This window comes from Oryx dammah, unplaced genomic scaffold (assembly GCF_014754425.2).
Source record: "Oryx dammah isolate SB20612 unplaced genomic scaffold, SCBI_Odam_1.1 HiC_scaffold_3, whole genome shotgun sequence".
NCBI classification, from domain to species: Eukaryota; Metazoa; Chordata; class Mammalia; order Artiodactyla; family Bovidae; genus Oryx; species Oryx dammah.
In genome coordinates, this window is record NW_024070187.1 from 100,364,208 (window position 1) to 100,387,870 (window position 23,663).

Genomic DNA, 23,663 nt, shown 5'->3' on the forward strand with positions numbered 1-23,663 from the left:
CTGTGAACCATCATCAGGGTAGGGAATGTATCCATTATCCCCAAATGTTTTCTCACGCTTGCTTGTAGTCACTCCCACCTGCCTCTTCATGGCGCAATGCCATCCTTAGGCAACTGAGCTATTTGTCATAACTATAGTTGTCACTTTCTATAGTTTTGTACAAATGTAATTATAAAGCACATACTCTCTGTTTTTTTTTCCTTGATCTAGCTTCCTTTACTCAGTATAATTATTTTGAGATTCATGTTGTGGCATGTATCAATACTAGTTCATTCCTTTTGTTGGTGATTAGTATTCCATTGTGAGAATATTCTAAGATCAGTTTATCCATTCACTTGTTGGGCTTGTTTCCAGTTTTGGGCTGTTACAAATAAAGCTGTTATGAACATTTGTATATAAGTCTTTATTTTTTTTTAAGAAATTGAATGTTTTATTTAAGATGAATTTGAGGATTATAACCTGGGAAGAGCATCTCAGAAAGTTTTGAGAACTGTTCCCTTTGTGTAGATAAAAGCTTCCCTTTCTTTGGGATAAATACTTAGGAGTGGAATGGCTACATCCTATAGTAAGTAGGCTTATATTAAACTTTTAATGAAACTGTTAGTTTCCCCAAAGGTACCATTTTACATTTGGACTAGTTGTGTGTGAGTTCCAGTTTCTCCACATCCTTGGCTATGCTGAATATGGTCATTTGTTTTCATTTTAGTCATTCTGATAGCTATGTGGCAGTATCTCGTTGTTTTAATTTCATTTTCCTAATGACTATTGAAGTTGAGCATCTTTTAATGCTCATTTGCCATTCATGTATTTTCTTTCTTCAGTGAAACACCTGTCAAGTCTTTCGCGAATTTGATGTAAAAAATTTGAATTGTTTTCCTATTGTATTGTGATAGTTTATATATTCTGGGTTATAAATCTTTTATCAGTTATGTGATCTGTAAATGTTTCCTTTAATTTGTGATTTTTCTTTTTATTCTTTGATCAATTATTTTCAAAGAGCAGAAGTTTTAATTTTGATGAAGTCTTAACATTTTTAACATTTTTTTTTAACTCAACATGTACACGCTGCTGTTTTTATTTTTTATTTATGTATTTTTGGCTGAGCTGGGTCTTCGTTGCTAAACAGTGGCTTTCTCTGGCTGTGGAGAGCAAGAGCTACTCTCTAGTTGGTGGTGCATGGGCTTCTCACTGGAGTTCTCTTTTCTTGTGCAGCACAGGCTCTAGGTGCATGGGCTTCAGGAGTTGCAGTATGTGGATTAGGGATTGAACCCCTGTCTCCTACATTGGCAGGCAGACTCTTCTTATCCCACTGTGCTACCAGGGAAGTTCAAACACATAACCATTTTTTAAGGGTAATTTTGATGTTGTATCTAAGAAAAATTTGTCTGATCCAGAATCACAATGATTTTTCTGCTAACTTTAAAAAAATACGTACTGTATATAGCAAAGCTTATTGAAAATTATTTTTAAATGAATATTCTTATTAAATTACAGATTCTAAAACCTAGTTGTTAAGTTTCTAAGGTCAGTTACTTTATTTTACTTGTAGAAAAGATTAGTAGTCACTTTTAGGGGACCTTTTGATTGAGTATATAATCCTATTTTCAAACTTAATTAAAATGCCTCAATTGTTTTAAACTGCATTCATACAGTTAAAAATTGGCTTCTAGAGACTTCCCTTGTGGTCCAGCTTCCACTGCAGAGGACATGGATTCAATCCTTGAAATATTTATTTAAAATTTTTTGACTTCTAAAAGTATTTCAGTTGTCTGACTGACCACCACTACCCCCGCCCCCCACCCCCACAAAATTCTTCCTGAGTACTTAAAGAAGTCTCTAATGAATGGAAACTTGTAAATATGCTAAGATTTAAGTTCTTTTCTGTTCCAGTGGTATTTGTGATATTTTATATAAGCCTAAAGCTGAAACTCCAGTACTTTGGCCACCTCATGCGAAGAGTTGACTCACTGGAAAAGACTGATGCTGGGAGAGATTGGGGGCAGGAGGAGAAGGGGATGACAGAGGATGAGATGGCTGGATGGCATCACTGACTCGATGGACATGAGTCTGAGTGAACTCCGGGAGTTGGTGATGGACAGGGAGGCCTGGAGTGCTGCGATTCATGGGGTCGCAAAGAGTTGGACACGATTGAGCAACTGAACTGAACTGATATAAGCCTGAAATCATTTTCTCAGTTGCATTATTTAAATTGGAATCACAAGCAAATCTGTTATTCTGACCTATTTTTCTTAAACATTATAAACAGCTAAAATACCAAATATATACAAATACTAATATATGGGCTTTCTGCTCTTAAAATTTTATGAAATTCATTGTAAATTTTCCTGAATTAAAGATGTTTGTAACTTTGGGGATTGCTTCCTCAACTCACTGTGTTTTCTTAATGACCTTAGCTAGTCCTTAGACACAACGATGTGTGTCTCTATGCTCCAAACTAGTGGCACGTCTTTGTTTTATAGTTGGCTTTGTTCTTGAAACAGGTGCTCTTACAGTCGTGTTTCTTTTTTTCTTCCCCCAAACTTTAAACTTTTAATCTTGTATTGGAGTATAGCCAATTAACAATGTTGTGTTGGTTTCAGGTGGACAGCAAAGGGACTCAACCATACATATACATGTATCCGTTCTCCCCCAAACCATCCTCCCATCCAGGTTGCCACATAACTGTTGAGGAAAGTTCCATGTGCTATAGAATAGGTCTTTGTTGGTTATCTATTTTAAATATAGCAGTGTGTACATGACTTCCCAGAGTCCCTAACTGTCCCTTCCCCCCAGCAACCATAACTTTGTTTCCTAAGTCTGTGAGTCTCTTTCTGTTTTTAAGTAAGTTCATTTGTATCATTTCTTTTTAGATTCTCCATATAAAGGATGTCATGTGGTATTTCTCCTTCTCTGTCTGACTTACTTCACTCAATATGACACTCTCTAGGTCCATCCATGTGGCTGCAAATGGCATTATTCCCTTCTTTAATGGTTGAGTAATATTCCACTATTTGTATATGTACCACATCTTCTTTATCCATTCCTCTGCTGATGGACATTTAAGTTGCTTCCATGTCTTGGCTATTGTAAACAGTGCTGCAGTGATCATTGGGGTGCAAGTATCCTTCCAGATTATGTTCTTCTCTGGATGTATGCCCAGGAGTGGAATTGCAGGATCATATGGTAGCTCTATTTTTAGCTTTTTAAAGAACCTCTATACTGTTCTCCAGCAACCCACTCCAGTGTTCTTGCCTGGAGAATCCCAGGGATGGGGGAGCCTGGTGGGCTGCCGTCTACGGGGTCGCACAGAGTTAGACACGACTGAAGCGACTTAGCAGCAGCATGCTGTTCTCCATAGTGGCTGTACTAATTTACATTCTCATCAACAGTGTGGGAGGGGCTCTCTTCTCTCCACACTGCTCCAGCATTTGTTACTTGTCGATTTCCCTCATGGCTCCGCTGGTAAAGAATCCGCCTCCGTTTTGGGAGACCTAGGTTCAGTCCCTGGGTTGGGAAAGGTCCCCTGAAGAAGGGAATGGCTACCCACTCCGGTATTCTAGCCTGGAGAATTCCATGGAATGTATAGCCCATGGGGTCACAAAGAGCTGGACACGACTGAGTGACTTTCACTTTCATTTCATTCTGATTGTTGTGAGGTGATATCTCATTGTAGTTTTTATTTGCATTTCTCTAATAACTCGTGATGTGGAACAGCTTTTCATGTGCTACTGGCCATCTGTATATCCTCTTTGGAGAAATGTTTATTCAGATCTTCTGCCCATTTTTTGAGTCATTGTTTGTTTTGGTATTATTGTTGTGGGTACCTACCTGATGGGTATGGGATTTGATTTTATCATGATTGCACCCCTCCTACCGTTTCTCTGCAGCTTCTTCTTTGTCTTTGGACATGAGGAATCTTTTTTTGGTGGGTTCCTGTGTCCTCCTTTTGATGGTTGTTCGACAGCTAGTTGCAATTTTGGTGCTCTCGCAGGAGATGAGCACACATCCTTCTCCTCTGGCGTCTGAGTGGGTTGTTAGTTTGATGCTATTAAGTGTCATAAACTGTAAATTTCAGAAGCAAATCCCTTAATCGGTCACATCATTTGAAAATATTTTCTCCCAATCGGTAGGTTTTTTCATTTTGTTTATTGTTTCTTTTGCTGTACAAAACCTTTTGAGTTTAAATAGGTCCCATTTGTTCATATTTGCTTTTATTTCCATTATTCTGGGAGATGGATTGAAAAAGATGTTACTGTGATTTATGTCATAGAGTGTTATACCCATGTTTTCCTCTAGGAGTTTTATAGTGTCTGGTCTCACACTTAGGTCTTTAATCCATTTTGAGCTTATTTCTGTGTATGGAGTTAAGAAATGGTCTAATTTCATTTTCTTTTACTTGTGGCTGTCTACTTTGCCCAGCACAGTTTGTTGAAGAGACTGTCTTTCCAACATTGAGTAGTCTTGCCTCCTTTGTCATAGATTAATTGACTGTAGGTGCTTGGGCTTACGGAGAAGGCGATGGCACCCCACTCCAGTACTCTTGCCTGAAAAATCTCATGGACGGAGGAGCCTCATAGGCTGCAGTCCATGGGGTCGCGAAGAGTCGGACACGACTGAGCGTCTTCACTTTCACTTTTCACTTTCATGCGTTGGAAAAGGAAATGGCAACCCACTCCAGTGTGCTTGCCTGGAGAATCCCAGGGACGGGGGAGCCTGGTGGGCTGCTGTCTATGGGGTCGCACAGAGTTGGACACGACTGAAGCGACTTAGCAGCAGCAGCAGCTTGGGCTTATTTCTGGATTTTCTATCCAGTTTCATTGATCTATATTTTTATCTTGTTTTTGTGCTAGTACCGTACTGTTTTGATGACTGTGGCTTTGTAGTACAGTTTGAAGTTAGGGAGCCTGATTCCTCCAGCTCTGTTATTCTTTTTGGAGATTGCTTTGGCTATTCAGTGTCTTTTGTGTCTCCGTATAAGTGTTAAGATTTTTTTGTTCTAGTTCTGTGAAAAATGTCATTGGTAATTTGATAGGGATTGCATTGAATCTGTAGATTGCCTTGGGTAGTATAGTCATTTTGACCATATTGATTCATCCAATCCATGAACATGGTATATTTTTCCATCTGTTTATGTCTTCTTCAATTTCTTTCATCAGCATCTTATAGTTTTTAGAGTACAAGTCTTTTGTCTTCTTTGGTAAGTTTATTCTTAGGTATTTTACTCTTTTTTAAAAAATTTATTTTTATTTTTACTTTATTTTACTCTTTTTAATGCAGTGGTAAATATGATTGCTTCTTGAATTTCTCTTTCTGATCTTTCATTGTTAGTGTATAGAAATGCAACAGATTTCTGTGTATTAACTTTACAAAATTCATTGATGAGTTCTAGTAGTTTTCTGGTAGCATCTTTAGTATCTTCTATGTATAGTATCATGTCATCTGCAGTGGCAATTTAACTTCTTTTCCAATTTGGGTTCTCTTTACTTCTTTTTCTTCTCTGATTCCTTGTAGCTAGGACTGCCAAAACTATGTTGAATAAAACTGGTAAGAGTGGACATTCTAGTCTTGTTCCTGATCTTAGAGGGGATGCTTTCAGCTTTTCACCATTGGTATGACCTAGTTATAGGTTTGTCATATATGGCCTTTATTATGTTGAGGTATGTACCTTCTATGTACACTTTCTGTAGAGTTTTTTTTTTTTTATCATAAATGGGTGTCAAATTTTGTCAAAAGATTTTTCTGCATCTATTGAGATGATCATATGGTTTTTATTCTTCAGTTTGTTGATGTGGTGTATCATACTGATTGATTTGCAGATGTTGAAGAATCCTTGCATCCCTGGGATGAATCCTACTTGATCATATAGCATATGAGCTTTTTAGTGTATCATTGGATACAAATTGCTAATATTTTGTTGAGGATTTTTGCATCTATGTTCATCAGTGATATTGGCCTGTAATTTTCTTCTTTTGTGGTATCTTTCTCTGGTTTTGATATCAGGGTGATGGTGGCCTCATAAAATGAGTTTAGAAGTTTTCCTTCCTCTGCAACTTTCTGAAAGTTTCAGAATTTCTTCTCTAAATGTTTAATAAAATTCACCTGTGAAGCCATCAGGTCCTGGACTTTGTTTATTGGAAGGTTTTGATCATGGTTTCAATTTCAGTGCTTGTGATTGGTCTGTTCATATTTTTTATTTCTTCCTGGTTCAATATGGAGACTGTCCCTTTCTAAGAATTTGTCCATTTCTTCCAGGTTGGCTGTTTTACTGGCATATAGTTGTTCATAGTAGTCTCTTATGATCCCTGGTGTTTCTGTGTAGTCAGTTGTAACTTCTTCTTTTTCATTTCAAATTTTACTGATTTCGGTCCTCTCCCTTTTTTTCTTGAAGGTTTATCAATTTTATCTTTTCAAAGAACCAGCTTTTAGTTTCATTGATCTTTGTGCATGTTTTCTTTGTCTCTATTTCATTTATTTCTGTTCTCATCTTTATGATTTCCTTTCTTCTACTAACTGCCTAAGTTTTGTTTGTTCTTCTTTCTCTAGTTGTTTTAGGTGTGAGGTTAGGTTGTTTACTTGAGATTTTTCTTGTTTCTTGAGGTAAGATTGTATTGCTATAAACTTCCCTCTTAGAACTGCTTTTGCTGCATCCCATAAGTTTTGGACTGTTAAACTTTTGTTTTCATTTGTCTCTAGGTAATGTACTCTTATAGCTCTGTTTCTTTAGAATCTATTCAAATGGTCCAAGTTCATTAGTCAATCCCCAGACAAGTTGTCATATCTCTTGAGTGGATTCAAGTCAATCTGTTTACTGTTTAGTTCTTTTTGGAATCACTTTTATATGTTTCCTATTTGCTGAGTGCCACAAATCCTTCAGGATTAAAATGACATAATTAGAATCTTTTTGTGACTTTATCTGACTCTGTGGGCACAGTATTAAGGTCATGACAATAATACCTATGTTAACCAAAAACATAAAGCTCGACATTCAGAAAACTAAGATCATGGCATCTGGTCCCATCACTTCATGGGAAATAGATGGGGAAACAGTGGAAACAGTGTCAGACTTTATTTTTTTGGGCTCCAGAATCACTGCAGATGGTGATTGCACCCATGAAATTAAAAGACACTTACTCCTTGGAAGGAAAGTTATGACCAACCTAGACAGCATATTGAAAAGCAGAGATATTACTTTGCCAACAAAGGTCCATCTAGTCAAGGCTATGTTTTTTCCAGTGGTCATGTATGGATGTGAGAATTGGCCTGTGAAGAAAGCTGAGAGCCAAGAATTGATGCTTTTGAACTGTGGTGTTGGAGAAGACACTTGAGAGTCCCTTGGACTGCAAGGAGATCCAACCAGTCCATCCTAAAGGAGATCAGTCTTTGGTGTTCATTGGAAGGACTGATGCTGAAACTGAAACTCCAGTACTTTGGCCACCTCATGCGAAGAACTGACTCATTTGAAAAGAGCCTGATGCTGGGAGGGATTGGGGGCAGGAGGAGAAGGGGACAACAGAGGATGAGATGGCTGGATGGCATCACTTACTCGATGGACGTGAGTTTGAGTGAACTTCAGGAGTCGGTGATGGACAGGGAGGCCTGGCGTGCTACAATCCATGGGGTCGCAAAGAGTCAGACACGACTGAGTGAACGAACTAACCAAAAACATAATGACGATTCTGATTATTTATTTGATAGTCTTTCCAACAATGTGGTTCTCATGTAGCCTACCGCTTTCAAGGAAATGAAAGTGAATTTTATGCTTATATGTATTGTAAAGTGAGACCTTTTTGATAGTAAAATAATGCCAGTCATTATCTGTACCCCAAATTATAATGTGTCCAAAGGGAACAATTAAAGGAATAAACTCTTTAGAAGGTGCATAATACTTTCCCTCTTAAGATTCATTTATTTTTCCTCTGCTTCCTTTTTGTTGCGTCCCTCTTCTACTTCTGCATCTCTTTCATTCCCTTTATTCTTTCCTTTCAGACTTACTGATCTGGAGAGCTAGAGTAAAGGTGAATAAAAATAACAGAGCAATGATGATGATATGTAGTTGCCAGGCTTGGTGTTGGTAGACAATTTATAATCGATAGTTATGTGTCATTTGCTTGAATTTTAGAAAACCGCTTTAACATTATGTTATCTTGAGACTGGGTGATTAGAGGGTTGAGGCAGTTTTTTAAAGCAGTAAACCTCTTTCCTAGCAAAGTTAATACATTTAAAGTGTCTAATCTCTTGTGTTAGCTAGATGATATTACGTCTAAAGACATTCCTTCTATGTTTTGGTGGACTGATAAATTCCAACCAGAGATATATACAGACCTTACACTAAAAAGGCAAAATTTTAAAAATTAAAAGAGGATTAATAACATATAAATCAGGCCTGACTGAATCAAGCAATAAAGGTGTAGTTTTTGTAGACAGAAAAAATTCTGTTGTCTGGTAGTTACTTTTAATTTTTCTTATGGGAAGATTTTATTTTAACAACCAATTTCTTTATACCTAGAACAGTTAAATTCATACAGTCAGAAAGTACATTGGTAGATGCCGGGATTTGGGAGAGGGAGTTAGAAGGGAGAATGAGGAGTTACTGTTCAATGGGGACAGAGTTCAGTTTAGGAAGGTGAAAAATTCGGAGATGGGTATTGTGAGAGTTGCACAACAATGTGAATGTACCTGGTGCCTCTGAACTGTACAGTTAAATATGGTTAAAATAGTATGTTTTATATTAGAAAACTTTTTACCACAATAAAAAATATTTTTAAAAAACCTATTCGAAGCTTCCCAGGTGGCTCTGTGGTAAGAATCCACCTGCCAGTGCAGGAGACACAGGTTCCATCCCTGGGTGGGGAAGATCCCCTGGAGAAGAGAATGGCAACCCACTCCAGTATTTGTGCCTGGGAAATCCCGTGGACAGAGGAGCCTGGTAGGCTACTGTCCATGGGGCGCAAAGAGTTGGACCCAACGTTGTGACTAACCAACAAAAACCAGTATCTTAATATTTAATATGGTGTGTGTGAGAATATAGCATTTGCTTTACAATAGGTAATCATAAACATCTTATTATGCCCCTCACTTTTCTTTCTTTCTGCCTTCCCTCCTTCTTTCCCTCCCTCCTTCCTGTCTTTCTCTCTTTCTCCTTTACCTTCGAGAGGGGAAGTTATTCTTTTGCCTTTATATGAAACTCAAGTTCATGCTTCTCTGTTCATCCTTTGAGAATAATAACTGCAATCACATATGTTGAAAATATAATATTTCTTTAACTAAAAGCTCAAAGAAAGTGTTAGTCGCTCAGTTGTGTCCGACTCTTTGCGACCCCATGGTCTGTAGCCTGCCAGGTTCCTCTGTCCATGGAATTCTCCAGGCAAGAGTACTGGAGCGGGTTGCCATTCCCTTCTCCAATAATTAGGGCTTCCCTGGTGGTTCCCAGATGGTAAAGCGTCTGGCTGCAATGTGGAAGACCCAGGTTTGATCCCTGGGTCGGGAAGATCCCCTGGAGAAACGAAGACCTGGTGCAGCCAAAAGCGAATTTAATTAAGTAATTACTTACAAAGCTGTTAAAAAAAATTCTACCTGGAGTACCGCCTGAGGTTCCCAGAGTACTGACCAGAAGGAGGAGGGAATGAGGAAGCATTAGAAAAGGAAGTATGAGGGGAGAGGGAGTAGAGGAAGAGGAAGAAGAATTGGGTATTGGCTAGAAGGAAAATCTTTTCTAGTTTTCCGGTTTTCTCTAGTTTATGTCCAGCAGGGGCTACTCTCCAGTTCCTGCTCATAGCAGTGACTTCTCTTGTGGAGCACAGACTCTAGGTGCGTGGACGTCAGGAGTTGCAGCACATGGGCTCCGTAGTTGCAGGTTGCGGATTCACAGGCTCAGTTGCTCCACAGCACGTGGAATCTTCCTGGACCAGGGATCAAACCCGTGTCCCCTGCATTGGCAGGCGGATTCTTTACCACTGAGCCACCAGGGAAAGTCCATTTTTAAAAAAAATAACTTTATTGAGATATAATTGACACACCATAGAATTCACCTTTTTAAAATATACCTTCAGAGTTCTGCAACCATTGCCACAATCCAAAGTCGGGGGCATTTTCATCACCTGGATAAGGTCTCATTAACTCCGAGCTGTGTGTTCTGCTCCTCGCCCCTCTTCCCCTCTCCCACCCAGCTAATATCCGAGTTAATAGAGCTTGCCTCCTCCGCCAGCTCTCTTGTGTGCCCTGTCCTCCCTCTCACTGCTGTCTTAGCCTAAGCCTTCAGATTCCTGAAGTATCAAGTGCAAGTCTATGGTGTCCTCCCTACCTCCAGCAAACGCATACCAAACATTGAAAGGCTCCTTCCTACCGCCTCCCACTGGAAGAGGCATGAGAATCAGTACAGCTGGCTTCAAAGAATTTCTCTTTATGCAATTTTCTCCCTACTGTTTATACCCCGTGTGTAGGTTTTAGAGCTATCTAACTGGTTCTCATTCATATTGCTTTGGAACTTTGCTACAGACTAGTCTTTCTCACAAGTCACGTTGGTGTCTGATGGCTAATAGTATCTTCTGTTGACATTTCCAATTTAATATAATGTTTCATGTAGAAGATTATTCAGATACCTTTTAGAAAGGAATGAAGCTTCTATTTTTTTAAAATTCAATAACTATGCCATTACTGTGCTATCATATAACAAAGTACATGAGAAACTTCAAGAGTTGGGAGGGGAGGGGATCTGAATAAATGATCCTTTCTTGTTCAAGCTGGATAAAAGCCCTGTGACTTTTTCAAAGCATTATCTTACATTTTCCCTCTAACCACCACATTGCTCACTTAAGTAGACGCCCCTCAAGGCAGACTCTAAGAATTAAATGCTATAGTAAACAAGTGAAAAGGAAAGTAATGGGACAAAGCTGGCCTCCTGTATAGAACTGTAGTTGATGTTTTTCCATCTGGGTTAAAGTATCATAAATGTAAATTAAAAGAAAATATTAGGTTTTCTTGATAGCTGAGTAAGCAAAGTCAACTTTTATCAGAAAAAAGGTGTTTATTTTTAAAACATCTCTTAGAGTTTAATAAAGGATTTAACTACAGAAAATAAGTATTTAACATTTTCTACTCCTAGTTTCTTTTCCAAACCCACTGCTTCTGCCTATCAATAGATATACATTATTCTTAATTTAGTTTGGTTAGTGTAGAAAGCTCAGTGATCATTACAAAGAGCAATTTTCTTTTCAAGGAAGGTTAATTTAGGAAAACGTATAAAGGAAGATTTTGGCTAGCTGCATTTCCCTCTTCCAAAGTGAAAAAAAGGATTATTGAGCCCCGAGGAAAATCTTGCTTCATCAATGTATTGCCTACACATTGAATGCTTTTAAAAAAATTGAAAATGTCACAACAGAGGCACCTTTCTGACTTTCTGTTAATTCAGCTTCTATAGTGTTTTAGATTACAAAGCATGATTACGAGCATAGCTTCTTTCCTTGCTACAGTCACCTCAAAATGGCATTATTGTTACTGTTTTGTTATTACTCCCATGTCACATATGGAAAACTGAAGTTTAGATGTAAAATGACTTTGCCATGGGCAAATGGTAAGTTGGCAGCAAAAGCTGAGTCTAGAAATATTTAAGTTTATTTAGTGCAAAATTATAGTATATTTTTAGAAATATAGAACTCAGTGAATGGGGAAAAATGTGTCCATCTTATTTCTAACTTTTTCCACCATGGTCATTGAGTCTCCTCTCTATTCTTTTTACCTGGGATGAATAGAATGAAACCTGAACTCCATCTGGTTGCTTTGATTTAATCGTGTGTACTTTTGGTGTCTCTGGTACTTTGAGTCTCTCTTCTCTCATGAAGTAGTCACCACTGTCACCAAATCAGGCTTGGTCTGCTTGCCACATGACAGGCCCGTAAATCAGGAGAGGAGAAATAGCAACTTTATTCAGGAAGCCAAGTGTCTGAAAAGATGGCAAACTGGTGTTCTCCAGTACCATCTTATCAGGGTCTGGTTGCCAGTTTCTTTTATAAGAGAGGGGGAGGAGGTGAGAAAGTAAAATTAGAAAGCCATAATTCTTGCAAAATATCTCCTGGGTTGGCCAGCATCAGAGAGGAGATGTGTTCATTTCTTTTCTGCAGCCTTTCACAGGTGGGCAGGGTCAGAATGTCTTCCTGTGAACTGAACAAAGGCACTTTAGTTTAACATTCAGTCAGAGGGGCAGGGGTCCTCGAGGCAGGCCATTGTGTATGCTTTTAGCTATAGACAGCATCCTTCTAGTGATTATAGTAACAAACATAACAAAAAGCAAAGGTTAAAGTTAAAGAAACAGATCCAACATGGAGTCAGATTTTGTTCTTCCCTGTTACACCACTATGACCATTCTCCAGGTCTGTCTCTGAAGTTGACCGTATTGGGCTGGGGCATATGGTTGTTTTGAGAGTTCTTTTCCTCTAAGTCCTTTCTGTCTACTACTTGAAGCTGTAGGACTATGTAGTATATATGTTGAAGGCCATATTGAGAACTTAGATGGACAGGGACTTCATAGACTCATTACCGATGGAGAGCTTTCACTACTGCAAATGTAGTAAAGTGGCTGATGTGTAGACCATCTGTTACCTTTGTTTCCTAGGTAATATGCACGTGTCACTAGCTGAGGCCCTGGAAGTTCGGGGTGGACCACTGCAGGAGGAAGAAATATGGGCTGTATTAAATCAAAGTGCCGAAAGCCTCCAAGAACTATTCAGAAAAGGTAAGTGTGTGTATGGGGGGGAGGGCGGGGTGGCCCCCCCCCCCCCCCCCCCCCCCCGGGTCACAGAAAAGCAGCTGCTGTGGCAGACTGTAGAAAGCAGTGCTTTCTTTTATCTCTCTTAGAACTGAAAAAGCTCAGATCTTCTCTGCTTTCACTGAAACATCTTATGTATGCTAAGCACTGAAAATATCATAGTGTTTAAAACGGAAAATCTTGCCTGTCTCTCTAGAACTTACAATCCAGTGTGGAAAATACCTGTTAATAAAATACTTCTATAAGCAAATGTAAAAAATGCAATCATGACAAGGACTACCAGGGAGGGAAATCAGTTGACTGTGAGAGCCCATAATAGGAGGTTTTGACCTGGTGAAGAGGAAGCAAAAGAAGACTTCCCTGTATAAGTCACCCCTGAGCTTAGACCTGAAAAAAGAAAAGTTAACCAGGTAAGAGGGAGGAAAAAACATTCCTGGCAGAAAGAATTATATGTGTATCCCCAGAATAATGAAAATTTAATAACTAGTGTGATGCTGCCTGATGAGGTGGTTACTTGGTGCAAATGGTTGTGTGACATTTTGAAACTAGAAAATTTACAGAGTGAGTCACCCTTTATTTGTTCAAAACCATTTGATATTGTGCTGAAAAGCTCCACACAAAGATGGTGTTTGCCATTCACACCTCATGTCCAACTCTTATTTAGAATAGTAGATAAAGAAACCAAACTTCATCTAAAGAAAGAATTCAACTTTAAAATTGATTTTAATAAGTTAATCTGAAGTCAAATGGTTCTATGAAGACCTGTAAGACCTTCTAGAATTAGCACCAAAAAATAGATGTTCTTCTCATTACATGGGACTGGAATGCAAAAGTAGGAAGTCAAGAGATACCTGGAGTAACAGGCAACTTTAGCCTTGGATATAAAATGAAGTGGGGCAAAGGCTAACAGAATTTTTCCAGGAGAACACACTGGTCATAGTAAACACCCTCTTCCAACAACACAAGTGACGACTCTACACGTGGACATCACCAGATGGTCAATACCAAAATCAGATTGATTATATTATTTGCAGCGTAAGATGGAAAAACTCTGTACAGTCAGCAGAAACAAGCCTGGGAGCTGACTGTGGCTCAGATCATGAACTCGTTATTGCAAAATTCAGACTTAAATTGAAGGAAACAGGGAAAACCACTAGGCCATTCAGGTATGACCTAAAGGAAATCCCTTACATTATACAGTGAAACTGCCAAATAAATTTGAGGGATTAGATCTGATAGATGCCTGAAGAACTATGGATAGAGATTCATAACACTGTACAGGAGATGGTGATCAAAACCATCCCCAAAAAAGGGAAATGCAGAAAGGCAAAATGGTTGTCTGAGCAAGCCTTACAAATAACTGAGAAAAGAAGAGAAGCAAAAGATAAAGGAAAAAAGTAAAGATTTACCCATCTGAGTGTAGAGTTCCAAAGAATAGCAAGGAGAGATAAGAAAGCCTTCTTAAATGATCAGTGCAAAGAAATAGAGTAAAGCAGTAGAATGGGAAAGACTAGAGATCTCTTCAAGAAAATTAGAGATACCAAGGGAACATTTCATGCAAAGATGGGGACAATAAAGGACAGAAATGGTATGGACCTAACAAAAGCAGAAGATATTAAGAGGTGGCAAGAATACACAGAACTATATGAAAATGATCTCAATGAGCCAGATAACCAATATGGTGTGATCACTCACCGGGAACCAGACATCCTGGAATGCAAAGTCAAGTGGGCCTTAGGAAGCATCACTGTGAACAAAGCTATTGGAGATGATGGAATTCCAGCTGAGCTCTTTCAAATCCTAAAAGATAATGCTGTGAAAGTGCTGCACTCAATATGCCAGCAAATTTGGGAAACTCAGCAGTGGCCACAGGACTGGAAAAAGTCAGCTTTCATTCCGATCCCAAAGAAAGGCAATGCCAAAGAATGTTCAGACTACTGCATAGTTGCACTCATCTCACAGGCTAGCAAAGTAATGCTCAAAATTCTTCAACCTAGGCTTCAGCAGTGCATGAACTGAGAACTTCCAGATGTTCAAGCTGGATTTAGAAAAGGCAAAGGAACCAGAGATCAAGTTGCCAACATCCGTTGGATCATAGAAAAAGCAAATGCATTCCAAAAAAACATCTACTTCTGCTTCATTGACTATGCCATACCCTTTTTTGTGGACCATAACAAACTGTGAAGATGGGAATACCAGACCACTTTACCTGTCTCTTGAGAAATTTGTATACAGGTCAAGAAGCAACAGTTAGAACTGGACATAGAACAACAAACTGGTTGCAAATTGAGAAAGAAGTATGTCAATGCTGTATGTTGTCACCTTGCTTATTTAACTTACATGCAGAGTACATCATGTGAAATGCCAGGCTGGATGAAGCACAAGCTGGATGAAGCACAAGCTGGAATCAAGATTGCTGGGGGAAATATCAATAATCTCAGATATGCAGATAAGACCACCCTTATGGCAGAAAGCGAAGAACTAAAGAGCCTCTTGATGAAAGTGAAAGAGGAGAGTGAAGAAGCTGGCTTAAAGCTCAACATTCAGAAAACTAAGATCATGACATCTGGTCCCATCACTTCATGGCAAATAGATGGGGAAACAATGAAAACAACAAAACGACTTTTTTTTCTTGAGCTCTAAAATCACTGCAGATAATGACTGCAGCCATGAAATTAAAAGACACTTGCTCCTTGAAAGAAAAGTTATGACCAACCTAGACAGCATATTAAAAAGCAAAGACATTACTTTGCCAACAAAGGTGTATATAGTAAAGCTATGGTTTTTCCAGTAGTCATGTATGGATGTGAGCGTTGGGCCATAAGGAAGGTTGAGTGCTGAAGAATTGATGCTTTTGAACTGTGGTGTTGCAGAAGACTCTTGAGAGTCCCTTGGACTGCAAGGAGATCCAACCAGTCAATCCTAAAGGAAATCAGTCCTGAATATTCATTGGAAGGACTGATACTGAAGCTGAAGCTCCAGTACTTTGGCTACCTGATGCGAAGAGCTGACTCAATGGAAAAGACCCTGATCTGGGAAAAATTCAGGGCAGGAGAAGAGAGTGATAGAGAATGAAATGGTTGGATGGCATACCAACGCATGACGGACATGAGTATGAGCAAGCTCCAGGGGATAGTGTAGGACAGGGAAGCTTGGCGTCCTGCGGTCCACAGGGTCACAAAGAGTCAGATACGATTGAGGGACTGAATGACAACAGCAATTAATTAAGCACAATAATTGTAACAGAAATAGGGGAGGATTTGAGGATAGTCAAAGTTCTCGAAGTGGATCCCTGGATGGGTAACACCTGTGTCACCTGAAGCCTTGTTAGATATGTAGATACTTCGGCTCACCCTAGACCCACTGAGAAGAAAATGGCAACCCACTCCAGTATTCTTGCCTGGAAAACTCCATGGACTGAGAAGACTGGTAGGCTACAGTCCATGGGGTCGCAAAGAGTTGGAAACGGCTGAGCCACTTCAGTTTCACTTTCAGACCCCCCACTGAACAGGAAATCCTCTGAGTGGAGCCCAGCCTTTTGTATTTTAGCAAATCTTTAGGGATGTTCTGATGCATGTTAAAGTTTGACAGCTATTATATAGTTGAATTGCTGAAGACCAGGAGCCATGAGAACCTTCTGAAAGGTCTAGAGGTTAGGTGCTTGGCTGCTGACTAAGTAAGGAAAGTCAGGAGCACAGGGAAAGAGTGAGGGTAGATGGTGATGCTCTGGTTTTGCTGCTGTCGTTTTCCAATCCAGAGGCAGGAACTTAAAACAAGGTTAGGACTCATCCAATTTTTCTATCCGCTGGAGTAGGAAATGGCAACTCGCTCCAGTATTCTTGCCTGGAAAATTCAGTGGGTAGACAGAGGAGCTTGGCAGGTTACAGTCCATGGGATTTCAAAGAGTCAGACACAGCTGAGCGACTAAGCATGATTCTTTTATAACCTAGATATTTGACAATCTTTGATTAGAGTTAGGATTCATTTAAAGGAAATTTATTCCTTTTATCTAATACGACTTACTTAGAACCTAGTTATATTCAGTGGACCTTGTTTGCTTCATTTTAATTTTTCAGAGAATTTTCAGAAAAGTATTGGCCCTCTGGAGTACAGAGCAGGTAGCCGTGCTATAGAGGTGTTGTTGAAGGAAGGATATGTTGGTGGCATTACTCAGCTAATTACCAACAGTCCATTAATGTCGAAAAATCATCTCCTACTTGTGAGGTATTGTTTGGAAGATTCCAATAAGTAGAAGGTGTGGCTTGCCCTTAAGGGATACACACCAAATAGCCAGGTGCATGTGGAAAGTTCACTACTTCAAAACAATGTGCCAGATGTGTGATAGAGACAGGAAGTTCTAGGGATGTTCAGAGGAGGGAGAAATAATGCCTTTTTTCATTATGCTAATGGGGAGATCACTGCCCTGCCCGTGACTCATAGAATATAAAGCATCTCGCACACTGTGAGTACCTAAGGGTTTCCTTCTTTCAAATTTTGTGACATTAATAGAGATTGAAACTTCCCCAGTGGCTCAGACAGTAAAGAATCTGCCTCCACTGCAGGAGATCTAGGTTCGACCCCTGGGTCGGGAAGATCCCCTGGAGGACGGAATGGCTACCCGCTCCAGTATTCTTGCCTGGAGAATCCCATGGACAGAGGAGCCTGGCGGGCTACTGTCCTTAGGTTGCAAAGAGTCAGACACGACTGAGTGACTAATACTTGCACTTTCAGTAGAGATCCAACATCTGAGTATTAAGTCTTTGTCATTGAGATGCAGTTATTGCATAACATATTGGCCCATTACAATAAAGAAATTTATTGGATGTGTTCATAAAATTAATTGTGAGGCAGTTATATCTTAAACACTGCCCAGTGGGATCTGATTACCATGAAGCCTAGGTTAAAGCGTCTCCCTCCAATGCAGGAGACCTGGGTTCGATCCCTGGGTTGGGAAGATGCCCTGGAGAAGGAAATGGCAACCCACTCCAGTATTCTTGCCTGGAGAATCCCACGGACAGAGGAGCCTGGTAGGCTACAGTCCACAGGGTCGCAAAGAGTCGGACACGACTGAGCGACTTCACTTTCACTTTCTGTTCAACTCGCAGAATAACATCAGTGATACAGAAAAATTGAATTTGTGTTCTTTGGCACTCCGGAGATTACCAACTCTTATGATTGCTAGTTGGAATTTTCTATTTATTTGGAGGAAACTCATGCTTATTTGATTTAGTTTATCTGAAATCTAAGGGTTTCCTAAATGGCTCTGTAGTTAAGAATCCACTTGCAATATAGGAGACGTGGGTTTGATCCCTGGGTTGGAAAGATCTCCTGGAGTTGGAAATGGCAACCCACTCCAGCATTCTTGCCTGGGAAATCCCATGAACAGAGGAGCCTGACAGGCTACAGTCCATGGGGTCTCAAAGAATTGGACACAGCTGAGTGACTGAGCACAGCACATCTGAAATCTCTGGGTTTTCATTCCTTTTATTTGATATCACACTGTCTTTTTCTTACCTTTTTTCTTTTCAGCAGTGTCTTTTTGCCACAAGTTCTTCTCCTTTTGTTTGAACAAACTGATATAAAAATAACTATTTTGTTTGCTTATTTTATGGATGAATGATGTTTATCTTGGTAGACACACTTATGAATAATACTGGGAACATTATGGGGAACAAAGCAGGTAAAATACAGTGGTCTCCAAGAAATTTTTTTTTATATAATGTATTTTCCTCTCTAGATTTTCTTTGTCCTTTTGTGTCTGTTATATAATCTCTTAATTCTTATGGAATTTTTTAAATTTTATTTTCTTGAACTTGTGTATTGCTACTGTGTCTTCTTCAGTGCAAATTGACATTCCTATTAGTATAAATAAAGGCTGAAAATAAGCATTTCTAATGGGGGATTATTGAACAGAAGGTCAAGAAAATTATTTCTTCATGTTTTTGAGACTCCTAGTAATTTGAGTCCTTTTTAAAAACAAAATTGTTTGGTAAATATTTATAGAATAATGATATCTATGCATGACCTTGTTGAGAGATATCATGTTCAAATGTGATTCCAAACATTTTGATGATGGTGATGATAATAAGTGGTTTTTTTGTTATAAGTTCCTTAGTGTTACTGTCTTGTGAATCTTAAAACAAGATCAGTGATTACTTTTTAGACTTTTTTGAGATTTTTGTCACAGCCTTGCCACATGGTCTATTTTGGTAATATCCTGTAGGATATTTGTGAGAATTTGAAAAGAATGTGTTTTTTCTATTTCTAAGGTATAACTTAAGCTTATTAGATGTTTGTGCTTTAAATTATTTTTCTATATCCTTATTGTTCTTAGGGAAAGTTTAAACTTTTCACTATAAGGATGTTTTTGTCTGTCTTCTTCATGTTTTTGTGCTATTTTATGATACATATAATGGCTAATGACTAATTTAAATGGACTGGATCTTTTTTCACTGTAAAATAAGCTTCCCCCTCTCCCATTTTTACTACTCATCGCCTAAAATCCTGTTCCTCTGGTCTTAATATTGTCACCTGTGCTTCCTCGCCATTTACCTAATATGTTTTTTAATCCTTCCTTAATTTTCAAATAATTTGTATTGTAACTTAGATATCATTTGTAATAATAAGATAGCTGAATTTTACCTTTTTGCCTCACTGATTTCTTTAATTAGGAAATTAAATGTGGCCATTGAAATAAAAGTTCTGGAGGAATTTCATAATCAGAGGTCCACTTGTATCATGACTTCTCATTATATATATCTTTCTCAGTTCATCTTATTAACTGATTGGGAAAGCATATATCTGAAAATGTATACATACTTAAGATTTTAGCTTTTACATCATGAATGAACTCATGCAAGGGATCATGATAATTAAGTTCTGGATAAATTTTTTTTTTAATGCTGTTCTCACGTGCATTCTGGATAATCTTTAGAAATGAAATTATTGCTGTGTTGAAAGTTTTAGCTTATAGTTACAAATTCTGGTAAAGGTGACTTTATCCTTTTTTCTTTCATGAATCATCCATTCAGTGTCATTATCTAAGAAATCGTTGTCCAACTCAGAGTCACAATTACTGTCTCCTAGGCTTTCTTTGGGGTTCCCTGGTGGCTCAGTGGTAAATAACTCATCTGCCAATGCAGGAGGCATGGGTTTGATCCCTGGGTCAGGAAGATCTCTTGAGGAAGGAAATGGCAACCCCCTCCAGGTATAGCCTGGGAAATCCCATGGACAGAGGAGCCTGGAGGGCTGCAGTCCATGGGGTCACAATAGAGTCAGATACAACTTAGCAATTAAACAACAACATGCTTTCTTCTAGAACTTTTATACTTCTAAGAATCAAAATTTTTTTCTGCATCTACTGAAACATATGGCTTTGATTCTTTAGTGTGTAATAAAGAAATAAAAGCAAAAATAAGCAAAAGGAACCTAATCAAATACTCATAAGCTTTTGCAAAACAAGGAAAGTAATAGATAAAAGTAAAAAGACAATCTTTGGACTGCGAGAAAATATTTGCAAATGACGTGACTTACAAGAGCTTAATTTCCAAAATATACAAACAGCTTATACAACCTAATTAAAAAATGGCCAACCTAAATAGACATCTCTCCAAAAAAGGCATTCAGTTCATTTCTATTTAGTCGCCTCCTGAACATACCATATGATATCACTTATATATGGAACCTAAAATATGACACAGACTTGTCTATGAAACAGAAACAGATCCACAGACATAGAGAACAGACTTGTCGTTACCAAAGAGGAGGAGGGTGGTGGAGGGGTTGGATGGGGAGTTTGGGACTAGCAGATGCAAACTGTTGTATATAGAATGGATACAAAACAAGGTCTTACTGTGTAGCACAGGGAACTATATTCAATATCTTGTAATAACCCATAATGGAAAATAATGTATACGTATATATATAATAGTGAATCACTTTGTTATACCCCAAAAACTAACATAACATTGTAAATCAACTATATTTCAGTAAAAAATAGATAAAAGTACTCTAAATTTGAAATTTAATCCCTCAGTTATGTTAGCCACAATGAAGTTCTTAAAAGCCATTTGTAGTTGTGCGTGCCTGCTCAGTTGCTCACTCATGTCTGACTCTTTGCAACCCTATGGACTGTAGCCCACCAGGTTTCTCTGTCTATGGGATTTTTCCAGCAAGAATGATGAAATTGTTTCCTCCTCTAGGGGATATTCCCAACCCAGAGTTCAAATCCACCTCTCCTGCATTGTGAGTGGATTCTTTACCACCGAGCCCGCAGGGCTTCCACTGAGCCACCTGGGTTTGATCCCTGTGTTAGGAAGATCCCCTGGAGAAGGCAGTGGCAACCTACTCTGGTATTCTTGTGTGGGAAATTCCATGGACAGAGGAGCCTGATGGGCTACAGTCCATGGGGTTGCAAAAGAGTTGAAGACGACTTAGTGACTGAACAACAGCAGCAGTGATATGTGGCTGTCAGTTCAGTTCAGCTGCTCAGTCAGGTACTCCTCTTTGCGACCCTGTGGCTAGTGGCTACTAAAATATGCAGTTAGAATTTAATGTCCTTCTAAACTGAGGTTCAAGAAAAGGGACTTCCCTAGTGGTCCAGTGGTTGAGAGTCAGGTCGGGGAACTCACGTGGCGTGAGTCCATGTGCCACTACTGAGCCCTTGTACCATAGCTAAGACCCAACACAGCCAAATAAATAAATATTTTTTTAAAACAGAAAAATGTCTCTCTTTTTTGTCCACATCTTCAGACAAAAACTCAAGTGTATTTACCATCAACAAACCCTCACTGAGCAAATTGCTAAAAGGTGTATTTCAGGATGTAAGAAATTTAATTCAGAAGGAAGAAGAACGATTCAAGAAGGTATGAAAGCAAATTAGTCAACTTGATAATAAATCTAAATAAACATTGGCCATATGAAACATCCATAATGATGTCAAATTTAACATTATAAATAAAATAGTAAGACTTAGACTTGGATAGATGGTAGGAGTAAAACAACTTACAGGTTTGATTCTATTTATGAGAATGATTGGTTTCTTGACCTTAAAGTTTATAATGGTAATCACAAAACAAAAATAGAGAAAATGTGGAACTTCCAATCTGGTGGAATCAAAGGAGAGTAAGTAACTCAATTCATGAAAAGGGAGACAAAGTACTGAGCTTCAAATTGACTTACTGGTTGGTTTGTTTCTTTAAGCCTTTATAAGGAATATGGAAAGTTTTGTGGATTAAAAGCTTTTGAGTAAATCTTTATATAGTCTCTGCAGCTTTTAAAAGACCAAAGCCTAACTTGTCTCTCTGTATTACATTCCTAGTTATTTACAATCATAATTTTCTTGATTAACAGGGTTTACTAGTTGTCTTTGACATGCTATGTCTTGTCCTGCCTTCATAAAGCCAGAATGAACAGGTTCTTCAAGTTAAATGTGTTTGAACCAGATACAATTACCCCATATATGTTCCCTGGAAACAAACTATAAAACCTGATGTTAATTTAGTATCTAGCAATCTTAAAATGAATAATGTGGGTTAACAAGTGTGTAAGGCCCTTGTAGTAAACCATCCCTCCTCCACAACTATTGTCAATATACTATGTTTTGATTTTAAATTCTTTTGGCTCTAGATGTGAAAAACAGGCCATTTTATAAGCTTAAAGAATCATACATTTAGAGATGAAATCAGCTACAGGTCATGCGCTCTAGCCTCTTCTTTGCTGACAAATATATATTTACTATATATATTTTTAAATTTAATACAGGAATTTTTCCAGTCAGGTATAGTTGGCAGCATTATTCTTAATTGTACTGTCTAATGAATTTTATAAATGTTCATAGTTGTATAACCACAGCCTTGATTGTTTCTAGCACCCCAGAAGGTTTCTCCTGCTTCCTCTTAATCAATTCTTGGTTACCAAGAGTAATCATGATTATGACATAAATAGGGTTTTAAAAATCTAATTTTAAGCATCCTATAAATAGAATCATGCAATGTGGACTCTTGTGTGTCTGACTTCTTTCACTCAACATTTTGACAGAGATTTTTCCACATTATGTACTAAGCTTTTTAAGGAAAACATTTTACAATTCTCACATTTCTTTTCTCAAATATAGAAATTAGGGGGCTTTATGCTTGTATCATTTAGTGACAAGTAAAAAATTTTTTGTGCTGGGGTGATGTATACCAGTCATGATTAACATTTTTATAAGAGATTCTAATATTTCTTTTTGAAAAATAGATGTTTACCATTTAAATAAGCCTCCTCCCTCCTTTTTCCTTTGAGAAGGAAAATTTCTTTCAAATAGGAGGGTGATCATCTAAAGAGCCACAGAGAATAGCATTAGTGAGCATAAAATATTTTTGATAAGTAGCTACAGATCATGTTTATATGGAATCATATCACCGTAAATAAAGCCAGTTCCTCTCTGGAACACTATATATTTCCTTCCACTGCAGGCTGAAAATATACAGTAATCTTCATTGACCTTTTCATCTAGTTCTTCAAAAATAAATGACAGTCACCCTTGGAATTATTGGTTTTCCAGTCTTTGTATAAATTTGTAAAACCTAAAGAGAAGTTGCTGAGTTCATCTTTTAAATTTTGTGTTCTTTTTTTTCTCCTGGCTTTATGCGAATAGCAAGGGTGGAGGATCTTTAACCTGAAACTTTGTATTGGCTGGAAACCCCAAAACATCTACTGGGTAAAAGGCCTTTACTATATAACTTACATCTATTTGCTAATTTCTTCAGTTAGTTTATTTTGTCTGGCAGAACACACTGCAGCAGTTGTGTGATCAACAAAAGCTGTCGTGAAGTTTTTAGGTGGCAGCACAAACACCAGTGCTTTAAGCAGCTTAGCATTTAATTCCAAGGTTGCATAGACAAAATTGTTAAACTCACAA

The 23,663-nt window shown here is 38.4% G+C and overlaps 1 protein-coding gene across 9 annotated transcripts in view; it reads left to right on the forward strand.

Annotated features, from left to right (window-relative positions):
* Nucleotides 1–23,663, forward strand: part of PTPN13 (protein tyrosine phosphatase non-receptor type 13) — a 221,198-nt gene that overhangs the window by 39,279 nt on the left and 158,256 nt on the right. For 8 of the 9 annotated variants that reach the window (XM_040237277.1, XM_040237279.1, XM_040237283.1 and 5 more), the window contains exon 2: nt 12,608–12,727. In XM_040237277.1, coding sequence (XP_040093211.1) covers nt 12,613–12,727 — 115 coding nt within the window. In that variant the 5' untranslated portion in view covers nt 12,608–12,612. Of the gene's footprint in view, nt 1–12,582; nt 12,728–23,663 lie in introns of all 9 variants that reach the window. The other variant, XM_040237284.1, reaches the window with a different exon arrangement.